At 39.3% G+C, this 12,438-nt stretch overlaps 1 protein-coding gene across 1 annotated transcript in view; it reads right to left on the minus strand.

Annotated features, from left to right (window-relative positions):
- The window catches only part of atrnl1b (attractin-like 1b), a 100,040-nt gene that overhangs the window by 29,020 nt on the left and 58,582 nt on the right, over positions 1 to 12,438 (minus strand). The window contains exons 25-26 of the mRNA XM_034309299.2: positions 12,238 to 12,299; positions 4,853 to 4,931 (exon numbers count right to left, since the gene is read on the minus strand). Of these exons, the coding sequence (XP_034165190.2) occupies positions 4,853 to 4,931; positions 12,238 to 12,299 (141 nt within the window). The remainder of the gene's footprint in view (positions 1 to 4,852; positions 4,932 to 12,237; positions 12,300 to 12,438) is intronic.

Here is a 12,438-nt window from a genome sequence, read left to right on the forward strand (position 1 = left end):
TTTCAAAAGTGTATCCTATCACAAATAGCCTCATCACCTGACACCTAACTACAGAGCCAGTGTGTGTCTGGCTTCAAAACCCCTGGAGCAGAATCTCTGAAAAGGCAGATATTCACACTTGTCCTGTAAGATGCTGAAAACGTGACCCAAGGTGCAAGCATTTTCAATCTGACAGAGAGTAAGAGAGAAACTAATACAGCTCTGTCAGTCTGTTCCAGAAAGTACAGATGCCACTGAGCACTGCAACACTGACCAAAGACTTGCAGGTGAGGTCAGTGCCAGCTTATGGTACCACTGATGTTTGTTCACTACACAACAGTCTAGAGCTTCTTCAACGAGCCATGCATCACGATAGGACAAGATCCTGTGGCAAAAGGGAAATGAGAAAGGGTACAGAAAGCTGAATGCCTCACTGATACTCAGTGATATTTGTCTGTTCCTGTGACCCTTGTGCCAGCAGAGCAAGCTTTTTTTCTACTCACAGGTCTAGGTCTAGTCTCCAGGAAGGTGAATGTGAAATAAATAGCTTGGATGTGCTAGTTTTCACAAAGAAAGTTGAACTTTTTTTTTGTAGTTTTGTTGTTTAGCAATTGCTGATGCTCAGTCATTTCATGCTTAAAGCTATTACATTTATTCTATAATAACACATTATTCAAGGTATACGATTAATTTTCTTATGTAATCGTTATGTTTTAGGACTGTTGGTCATTTCAGGGGGGGAAAAAAAAAATCAGCAAATACAAAGAATAATACTGCTTCAAATAAAAAGTAAAAAAAACAACAAAAAAAAAAACCTCAAGTCTGCACTTTGAAGAGCAAAGATAAAGCCTTTTAATGGCACATCATTTTGGCTGTCTTTCCTTTTCCCTGAAATGTTGCTATAACAAACCATGCTATTAAGATGTCACTTTCTAAGAAGGTAAAATGAAAATTTGGCCAACAAAGACAACAGTTGCCTCATTTACAGACGATCGATGATTCAAAGCAGCAAAATAATGATCTTTCACAGACACATAAGAGTGCAACTCAGTAAAAAATTATTACGTTATTAGCATAATAAAAAAATACAATGTTGATTCCCTGCCTGTTCAAAGGAGGTAAACCCCCATAACTACTTTAAATTTGACAGCAGGACAAAGCAATCACAAACAAATGCTATTCGGATATATTGCGTTTTCCTTTAGACAGAGCTTGTTAAGCTCGCCACACTGCAGATTCATTCTGACTGGGCTTTAGAGCTATACACCATAAAAAAAAGAACTAACTCATCTCCTGGAAGAGTGTCAGCTCAGTGTCAGGCAAGGACATCAAACTATCACAGAGGCTACCCCGCAAGAAAACCAGAGGTAAATCCTATTCACAGTGAAAAGCCTAAAGCAACAAACTGGAGTTGCCGAACAAAACAGCCGTCAGTGAGCTTCCTAAAACCCACAGAGCTATGAAGAACCTACAGTCGAAGCGAAATTTCAGGCAATTTCAAACTGATACTAATAAATACATAAATAAACAAACTGCAATACTCTATATCTGAAGGAAGCAGAGTTCGCTTCTGACTAATTTTTTTTTTTTTCTTCAAATTTCTGGACTATTCTCGGTTGTGATTTAGATTTTTTTAGTTCTTACATAATGCAGTTAAAAAATTATGCAAGTTATTTCAAACAATAAAAAAAAAATTTTTTTTTTTGAATGGAAAATGCAGATGTGCAAAAATACAAACAGCACCATCTATAGCAAACAGCTCTAACAATCGTTCTTTTAAATAAAGGATATTTAAATAAAGGATATTTAAATAAAGCATTTTTTGCAGTATTTGCTATAGATGGTGCTTTTACAAATTTTTCACAACTTAATGAACCCTTCTTCTTGACTGAGTAAATGGGCACAATGTCTTTGGCAATATGAAATGCCAGCACATGAATGATGTCTTTCCCCCGGGCTCTTCTTGTCATATGGAACAGAGCTAGAAAATGTTTCAGCTAATGCTGAGTTCGACTCGATGTAGCAACTTGTATTTCCCAACCTCCAGCCAGTAAAAGCCAAAGAGAACATCCCCTCAACTTGAAATTCCTACTCGTCAGTTTAGGGTAGTCTTTTCGACTCCTTTCAGTTCCTTCTCTGTTTACAGAGTGACGTCAAATCAACCTGGCTGCTCACAGCATCAGCAGTCAACACAGTAGCTTTAAATGAGTTATGCTGTACGTAAGTATCTGCTTTTGATCCATCAACATACAGACTTTTATGCCTTTGATAAATCTAAAACTCATTGTTTATACTCATTGTAGTTAGATGTCTAACTTGATGCTAGCAAAAGACATGAAGAACATGGAGACGTCCGTTTTTTACACTTCGTCTGCTGAACGTGTCGAGGTGGAAAATGATGTAATTCCAACCAGCGGATTACCACTTATGAGCTGCCAAGTCGAATGCAGTATTATATTTTACATGAACTTGTACGCATGACCTTTCTTAGCTGTGTGCTCATTCCTCTGCCTGTTTATCTTGGTGAGGTTTTGTCGTCAAGGCACGCAGAGTTTGAGAGTATCACAGGCTGCAGGAGGCGTTTGTCAAGTTAAGAAGGCTGTGTTTTTGCCTTTATACTGGTTTGAAATTTTGAACATTATTTGTTGATTTTTAAAATTTAAAGACTGTAAATATGAAATACATATATGTAGTTTACATGCATGTAAACAACAATCTCGATTAGAACATTCTGAGATTCGTGTTAGAACATTACTTCGAATGAAGTGAATTAATCGTGAAAATCCAGCTCTACTTCTGACGTATACACAGCACACAGCACTCACTATACTAAACCTAACTGATACACATCACTCAAGTGTACATCTCTCTGTTCAATTAAAACCAGTTAACAAATGTATTATTTCAGAACTACACACAATATAACACAATAAAACACAACACAGCCGAAGGTAGAACAAACGCAGCACGACTAAGCCATCCAAAAACATGTTTTAATCAGTGTAATTAGTTAAATAAGACTGTTATGCTCTGTGTACGTGCAAAATAGAGCAGAAGGAAAGATGGATGGAATGCTGCACACATGCTCAGATTAAAAAAGGAGACAAAAGAACAGGATATTATTCAGATTAGTTTTTAAGTAAGATCCAGGGGTAACACGTGTATTTACCGAAAAAAAAAGAAAAAGAAGAAGAAAGGAAAACAATTTATAACTGCAATTATTTTTTTGTGAATACATTTGATACATCAAATAATTTTCCTTGATGTGCCAGTGAAAAAAAATCCTAGGGTTAGGGTTCCTAAATCCTACTATATAATTTATTTTTTACCAAATTGTTTCCAGGTGTGGAGAATGAAATGGGAACCCTGCAGACTTTTCACACAACTTTAAAAATAAATTAGCCTAAATATTATTGGAATTACTGCTTTAAAAAAAAAAAAAACACAACAAAAAAAAAAGCACTACCTACAGTTAATACCTGTAACTATACTGGGTTTCTGCAGAATTTAAATCAAAACAAAACTGCAGAAGGAATATTTTTTAAGTAAACAACCTACTTTATTTTTAGTCAAAAATGTGTCAGTCAATAAAATACACTGAATGAAAAATGTGAGAGATTAATTAAAGCCACCTTGATGTGAGGCTATGGCTGGATTCTCAGTAATGTAACTGCTAACCGCAACGGATTGACAATAATAAGTCACTTCCTGTGTTTATAGGCAAGATGTCCTCTGAATAAACTCCCAGGTTGGCCCTGAGTGTCGCTCTGCATTGTTACAACTGTTTGAACTCACAGACTGAACCATTATCGGGAGAACCTTTGCATAAAGAAAGTTCTAAACACATTCTCCTCTTGCATCACGCATCTTATTTTGTCAGACAGCAGCCGAGACAAACGAGGCGCAACAGAGGGCCAAGAGGAGACGGCAGAAAGTCGCTGTGGCCAAGTATTAACCACGCGCTAAAGAACAAGGCCATAAATAACTGCTGGTGAGCAGCAGAGAGAAAAATAAAAACATAATGGATCTGCACTAAAACACTACTGCAATTTGCAAAGGCTGAATGACCGGCCTGACCTTGATGAGTGATTCATGGGAAAATGAAAAATGATGGACACTTCATCTTGAGTCTTTCTTGATCACAACTTAGACAAACAGAGAGAAAGAAAATAAACCTTTGGAAGCAAGCATTTTCCCAGAGTGTCTCTCCTTAAAGCTTTTCAATCATTTCAAATTAAAAGATTTTTTTTTTTCGAGGATGCTGGAGGGCAGAAACAAACAGATGATCTGAACAGGGGAAGTGGAGTGTTAAAGCGAGTGGAATGCTAATAGCTGAAGCCCATCTGCCCACATTAGGCCTTATTGGCTTTAATTCTTTAGATGAATATGGTTCTGGATCACTGCAGTCATCAGTCATGTTTATCTTCACATGTCAATTAGCAAAAGAGCAAAACAGATCAACCTCCCTGATTACCAATATCAGCTCCAGCCTACAAAATGGACAAACACAGCGCCATGGGCTATGATAGTAATTAGCGGATCAAACATCAGGACGTTGACTACTGCAAAGGTAAAATATTTTAGCTGAGCTTCACCTTGTAACCACAGGAACGCCTCTTAAAGAAAGCACACGTCTGCTGTCCTCCCTCTCAGTCATCTCTGCTTTTGATATGTACTGTCAAAGCTAACTGGTTCACCAGAACCTCTAATTAGGATGATGAGCATTCCGTACACAAGCTTTACAGTGAATGACTTTACTGCAACGTTGAGAATGCATTTGACATGATGGCATGTTTTTCCTCCACCATACTTCGTGACTATAGTTATGAACGTGATATGTATGAAAAGGATATGTGAAAGATAAATAATGTACCTCTCTCCGTCTTGAGGCCCAGCAGGTCTGTTTGATCTTCCACACCACTGCAGCCACCAGCAACAACGAGAGAAAACAGCTAAGGAAAAAAAAAAAAAAAAAAAAAGACAAACACTCAATATTAGATAAATGTAGTGGATATTTCTGGCACACACCATGCCCATAATAAAACAATATCCACTTAAGCTGAATTTTAACAACAGCCTCTCACAAGATGCTGCAAATATGGGTTTCTGCTAATTCATGCGTTAGAATTCTGAATTTTCCTCAGAGCTACGAGTGAACAATATTATTTATGAGATGACTAACGAAACGAATCCCTGCTTTAAAACATCTCTTCTACGTGACGATATGAAAGAGTCACCAATCACATTCATATTTCATGAATAGATATACAAAAGTAAAAATAATCTGAGTTTCCCACACATCAGTCTCAGCCTCAGATGCTCCGCCCACATCCACTGATATCTTTTGAACACTTTTCTGGCCACAGGCTTCAGAATGCTGAGGGTTGCGAACTATTTGGCTCACAGAAGTCTGTGTTTAAAATTTTTAAAGCAGTTAGTAGTGAGTAAATGAGATCATTTCATATGTTTGCAAACGCTCTGTGGCCATCTTCAATGTCGGCAGTTCTTTCCCACATCTAGTGATGAACGTACCAACGCTAGAAGTCTGACTACTATACGTATGTAGTGATTGGAAATTGTAATGTTACAGCATACAAATACATTCTATACAATTATGTCCTTTCAACTTTGTTGCAAAATCAAATTTCAGGAAGGCTCACATGGGTGTGATAGTCAGGTGTACACAAACCCTTGGTCATAGACTGCATCATAAGATTTATCACAAGTTTAGCACCTTACATTGCAGAAACAAAAGGCTTTTTCCCTTTTTATTTGAAAGATCATTCTAGATCTAGCTATATTATAAAATGGGTCAGTTGCGTTGTAAAGATCAGAATGATACCAATAAAAACAAAGATGGCTACAGTCATTGTGAAGAGCAGAAATCCATAAATTGTGGCCATTTTTTTTATCAGTTTGTTTCCATCAAATTCAAAGCTACTTTTTGAATAATTGCCATTTTGGTCAAGTACATGATGCAAACACGAGAACAAATAAACGAAAAACTGTTGCTAATAAACCACAGGATATAAAGGGCTATGAAAGGTGTTTAGACTTTGGAATAACCCATTTTCACAAATGAACATGAAACTATGCAAAGAAACAGTAAAAAGTCTTGACTATTGTAAATTCATCATAATATGAAATGTCCCAGCAATAACCTTGTATTACAAATGTGCCCCACTAGGTGCCCCAGATCAAGCAGAGCATCCTGAAGGTCTCAGTCAACAGTTAAGCCAAGTGATGCGCTTCAAAAAGCAACGCCTCAAAAGCATGCCAACAGTGAAGCTGAGAACCGCAGACAAATTGGTTTTTGGCATCTGTATTTGTGGAGATATGTGAGCATTCGTAAACATCTCTTAGTGAAATTAATTCATGGGCTGTACAGGGAGGGGAAAAAAAGGAGCTCAAATGATGAAATCCCTTTAATGCGTTCAAACGCACGTCATCTTGGGCTCGTTTGAAGATAATGCTGAACTGGAGACGAAGAAAAAGAAAGGAAACTTGAATGGCTCAATTAAGTAGCGGTGCGAGAGAAATCCCTCTTTAGATCTGTCCCTTTTCATCCTCCTCTTTTTAGACAGCAAACAGGATTTAATCCCCTTTACAGTTCCACCTGGAATCAGAATTAATAAAAGAAACACAGCAATTAAAAGGTTCTCTCCCTCCTTACTGCTGCGGATGTGAGAGAATCGGGGGGAACTGCATCACACGAGGGATGGGGAGAGTGTAAACCAGTTTGAGGACGACGTAGCAGTTGCAGAAAGGGAAACCTGGCCACCTCTGGGGAAATAGTTTGGAAACAGGGCTAAGTGCAGTTACATTTTCATGTTTTATTGATCTAGAAACATTCAGGGAAGTGCCAGAATAGTCCAGATCACAAACATGTCCACAAACATGAGCAGCAGAGGAGCAACAGCAACTGACAGAAAGTCAAGTGTTATACTTAGCCATGCGGTCTATCATTTTTTATATTACAGTGGTAGAAATTACAATGCACTATTATCAAAGTCATTATATTTATGATTGAGTTCTTATAGTTATTAGCCTATTTAACCAGTCACTTGATGTGAACGAGGTGAATTTAATCCAAAGATCATAAGGCCTTGTTCACACCTGGCATCAACATGCCTTCTGCGTGACTGGATCATAAGGGGACAGCACTAAGTACAGGTGTGAACGGGGTCGAATGCGTCTCGAAGACGCATTGTGATCTCATCACTCAAACCACATTCGGAGGTGGTCTGGGATATACGGGCACATCACATGTGCAGTGTGAACGAGAATGTGTCTCGATGCAACGAAGCACCAACTAATCGACTGCGTCATTGCCATAGCCAGAAAATACGTAATCATTGCGAGACAGTTTGGAAATTGCGCTGAAGGGTAGAGATCTCAGACGCTAGGCTAATGAATAAAGACGATAAGCAGAGACGAAAACAGATGCTTTTAATAGCTTCAGCCGTCGTCTCATCTCTCACTCATTTCTAAGTTTCGTTAGCAGACCATGCGATTAAATCTTTTGAAACAGCCTGTGAAGGTACACGAGATATGATTCTCAGGACATTTCTGCCTGAAAATACGCAGAGCAGAAAACTGATGTAATGAATGTGTGACAGCATTCCTCCAGCGGAAACGATGTATGATCATAAGTGCTCACTGAAGACGTGTTCATGATGCCAGGAGTGAACTGCTATGCGTCTCTGTATCTTCATGGTTAGCACTCTTGCCTCACATCTCCAGGGTCCGAATCCCGCCTCTGCCCTGTGTGTGCGGAGCTTGCGTGTTCTCCCCGTGCTTTGGGGGTTTTCTCCGTGTACTCCGGTTTCCTAGTCCAAAGACATGCGTTGTAGGCTGACTGGCATTTCCAAACTGTCCATAGTGTGTGAATGTGAGTGTGTGTGCCCTGCGATGAGTTGGCACCCTGTCGAGGGCGTCCCCCACCTTGTGCCCCGAGTTCCCTGTGATAGGCTCCAGGCTCCCCCGTGACCCTGTGTAGGATAAGCGGTACAGAAAATGGATGGATGGATCTTGCAGTGTCCTCCATTTTCACTTCTGCAGCCTCGCTTCACCCATAAACCCCTTCTCTGAATCTTGACACAAATTTGCATCCTCCAAGAAATATCTATTTAGCCTTTTCCACTCCCAGGCAAAATAGAACATTTTTAATTCCCTACACAGTCATAAACCTTTACTAATAGAGGTTCATTATATCCTTGTTTTAGGGATGAAATTAGAATGCTTTATGGGAATAAGTAAAGGATTTTATATGAATTATATTATAGATGAATTATATTATAGCACAAAAATATGGACATTCTGGTGTGCAGTCAAGAGTTCATTTAATTGCAAAAATAGTTTCACAGTCTCAGTTTAAGAGAAATAAAATATGAAGAAATAATCTGCCATCTTCCAGTTCTCAGAAGTAGACCCATGTACTTTATTTCCACGTAGCTACAAAACTGCATGTTTGTGTGAGCTGTCTGAACACCACTATTCATTCCAGGCCAATGGAGGTGGGCAGAAGATGATTAGAGACTAGGCTAAAAGCAGAGATCTCCACTCCTCAAAACCTTCATCGCCTTCAGCTTTTGTGTCATGGGAGTAGAACTGCACAGAGAACATCAGTTACTGCGGCAGTGGAGTGGTGAAGCATAACCACACACTGCATATGAGCACGTAAGAAAAAAAGATTTAATACTAGAAATGCCAGAGGCAGCGGTACAAAGCTATGCAGGGCAACGCTGGGTAAGAGCAGTTTTCTATGTAAGAAAAGAGAAACAAGAAAAAGAAAAAGGCTGCAGCAGCACATCTCGTACTCCTTCACCCTGCTAGGAAAGTGCTCTTGAACTAAGAAACCTCAACAACACAAGCTGAGTAACAAACACAGCAAATGGATTCTAGAAACTGAACTAATGCATTAACTAACAGTAATGACAAAGTGACTTTTAAAAAGCCATTCCGACAGGAAAATGGCGTACACTCGCGGTCCTGTTAAACACTGGCTAATTTCAGGTTATGAAATGTCTGAGTCTTAATTAAAACAGCACATTTTCATTAGAGGCACTCTTTTAATGCTCAAGTGCTGTCTTTTGCTAAGCGGGTAATTATAATAACTAAAAATAAATAATTACATTTTATATACGTAATAGGTACTTTTGAAACAATGCAAGTGGTCATCTGTCAGCCTGTAAAAGGCATCTTATAAAGTAATTTCGTCTATTTTTATCTGTGCTGTCGCTGCGTAGGCCTAAAAGAAAAATGAATACAAAGATCAGTGTGTTATAATGAGCAGAAAAAGTTTTGATGACACAGACTCCAGAGAATCCTGCATGCTCATCAGCACTAATATTTCTTTTTCCTTTGCTAAGATCTTCTGTGTTTAGGCGATGTGGTCTCTACTTCCAGTATACACTCACTCGCTTTCATTAACGGCTTTATACTGGTCAGGACTGTGGTGGATCCAGAGCCTATTCTGGGAACACTGAGGGTAAGGGGGGAATACACCCTGGATTGGACACCAGTCCATCTCAGGGCACCACACACACACACACACACACACACACACACACACACACACACACACACACAGGCAACTTAGTGTAGCCAATCCATCTACTGGCATGTTTTTGGAATGTTGGAGGAAATCGGTGAACCCTTGAGGAACCTCACATGGAAGCCATGGAGGAACCCTTGAGGTTCTCCACATGGAGAACATGCAAAACTCTGCACAGACAGTAACTCGAGCTCAGGATCGAACCAGGAACCCTGGAGCTGAGAGGAGGAAACGCTACCTGCTGTACCACCATACTCCCTCCAGTTCCAGGATACAGTATCACACAAACATGCACCACCACTGAGCTCATTCATATGAAAACAATCCATATTGTTATTTGATAAGCTGTGAAACACAACCCATGTGAAATACAGCAGATGGAGACAGAAACAGAAAATGGAATCGGCTGTATCCAGTATTCAGACTAAAATCACATCATTTTCAATGTGGAACTCATGACAGCTAGACGAAAGCAAGATTGTTTCACACAGTTTATGTAAAGACAGACAAAAGATATCTGAAAGATAAAACACAGAGGGACAGCAGTGGCAGTAGGAGGTAAATAATAGTCTTGTGTTTGTTGATTCATTTTCGATACCTGCACAGCTTTAACGTAGTGTCAGCTGCAAGGCATATCACAGGTTTATATTAATGCACTCACTCTACTACGTTATGATTTCTATAGCAACAGCTCATTCACAGGAACTTGTATGGCAGACGCTTGAATAATTTAAGCCTAACAATAAATACTTTCTTTTAAAGTATCATTTATGTAACAACTAAATACATAGAACCGTTACTTAACATGTATGAAAGAAGACTTCATTCAGTTGTAGTGCTTGGAGGTAAAACTGCTCCTTTAGCTTTTCTGCTATAGAGAGAGTCTTCAGAACAGGGGACTTTGTGCTTTGTGGTTTCACAGTTATGTGACAGGCTGCATTTGGCTGTCTGATTAACTTCAAGAGAAATAGCTGCTACAACATAAGTGATAAAAGAAACTAACCGGTTTCACAGACGTTTCACAACAGAAAATGTAGCAATGAACTGACAAAAAGCATGACGTGTTGTTCTTTAATAATAGTAATTAAAAAAAAATGTGTTTTTTTTCATTGTGAATTGCTGTGGTATAACCCCAGATTCACTTTAGCAAGTGGCGAAACAACAGATGATCATTTATTTTCTAAGTACAAATGTGATTTCAGCTCCAAGCAACAAAACACCAGTGTGGCAAGTGACATTTGATTTGAGGCTTTCTAAAATCTATGCAAATTAAAGGTGACGCAGTTAAGCGACAAACCAAACAACTGGTTCGAATGATTCTTTGGACCTCGGGTGCTTTTGGTCCGACGTTTTCTCAGACCCTCAATCAGATGTGGTTTTTTTTTTTGTTTTTTAGATTCACAATCACAACTTCATTTCCTATCAGCAATTAGGTTCCATTTACTGTCTGACACACAAAAACGGAAGAAAAACTTATAACCACGGTTTCATCTCATTTTGTGGTTTCATTTCATCTCACATGTCATTTTGTTACCTGAGAACAATCAACAACAGTAGAAGGATGCTACACACCCACATGAGACAAACTACAAGCAGCATGAGGGACTTGTCTCTTGCTAGTGTGAGCAGAGTGTAAGAGGAATAAAACACATTGGGAGGTGCTATTACAGGAAAGTAATCAACCTTGGGGTTGTCACATCACAACACCACGTCACTGATTGTTTTCCTATAACACACCTGTCATTTATTCCTTACTTAACTGTATTTTCATTTCAGCCCGCAGACACACAATTTTAAATCTTATCCACACAGAGTCCTTGTTTGTTTTGGACACACTTTAAATGTTAGGGGCCGTTTACACCTTTTCAGCCAAAAACGGGAAACTTTTTATGCATTTTGCCTGTTCGTTTACACGACAACAGCGTTTTGGGGACTGAAAATGCATATTTTTGAAAACGGGTTTCAAAGTGCAAGTTTTTGAAAACGCAGCCATTATCGTCTCCATGTAAACACCCAATACGGGAATCTTTGAATACGGTGACGTCATGCGAGTGCGTAGTACGTGTTAGGTATGTAGACATGCGCAGTACATGTCCATTGTAAAGGCTAGCGCGAACAAACATACACAACAATGGCGGAGTACATGGTAGTGTTGTTGCTGCTCAAGAGTTTGCTAACGCTTCTTCAGCAAAATGTGGATTTACTGCAATATTACAACCAACTAACAAGGTGACAGCGCCAACTACTGGCCTGGCATACGTAATACAGCGTTTTTGGCCGTTATCGCGGACATGTGTAAACGCGAATCGTTTTGAAAACGTTGTCGTGTATACGTGAAACTTTTTGAAAACGCAAGAGAAAAACTTTTCCAGTTTTGACTACATCGTTGTCGTGTAAACGTAGCCTTAGACTAGTGGACGCGATATGCTAGAGTGCTGAGGACACCAGTCACAAGTCTCAGCCAACTGCTTTAGCACCTACCTGCTAATCCAAAAAGAACAGGTCATGAGGCGTCTCAAGACGCTGAGGAAATTAGTTAAGGCAGGCTGCTGATTCATTCCAGATTGATTTAACAAATTAACAGACCTAAGACTTTGCCCTGCCCTCATCATTGCCAAACAGAATGGCTCCTGAAGGCGAGGGAGGGGGGGGGAAGAAAAAAGGAAAAGAAAAAAAAAAAAAAAAAAAAAAACCTGACTCACCTGAAAAATGTCACAAAGAACTGCACCAGGTCCATGATGCTGTTGTGCTGCGAGAAGGCAATCTGTAATGGGTCAAAAAAAAAAAAAAAAGGTTCAGTTTGGACATATGCATCACTGAAAACATTTGGTCTAATACATGAAACAGTGTCATAGTGAAGAAGTGTCGTATCTGCCTAAAGAGAACATGAAGACCTGATACAG

The sequence above is a fragment of the Pangasianodon hypophthalmus genome, chromosome 12 (genome assembly GCF_027358585.1).
Source record: "Pangasianodon hypophthalmus isolate fPanHyp1 chromosome 12, fPanHyp1.pri, whole genome shotgun sequence".
Taxonomy (NCBI): Eukaryota; Metazoa; Chordata; class Actinopteri; order Siluriformes; family Pangasiidae; genus Pangasianodon; species Pangasianodon hypophthalmus.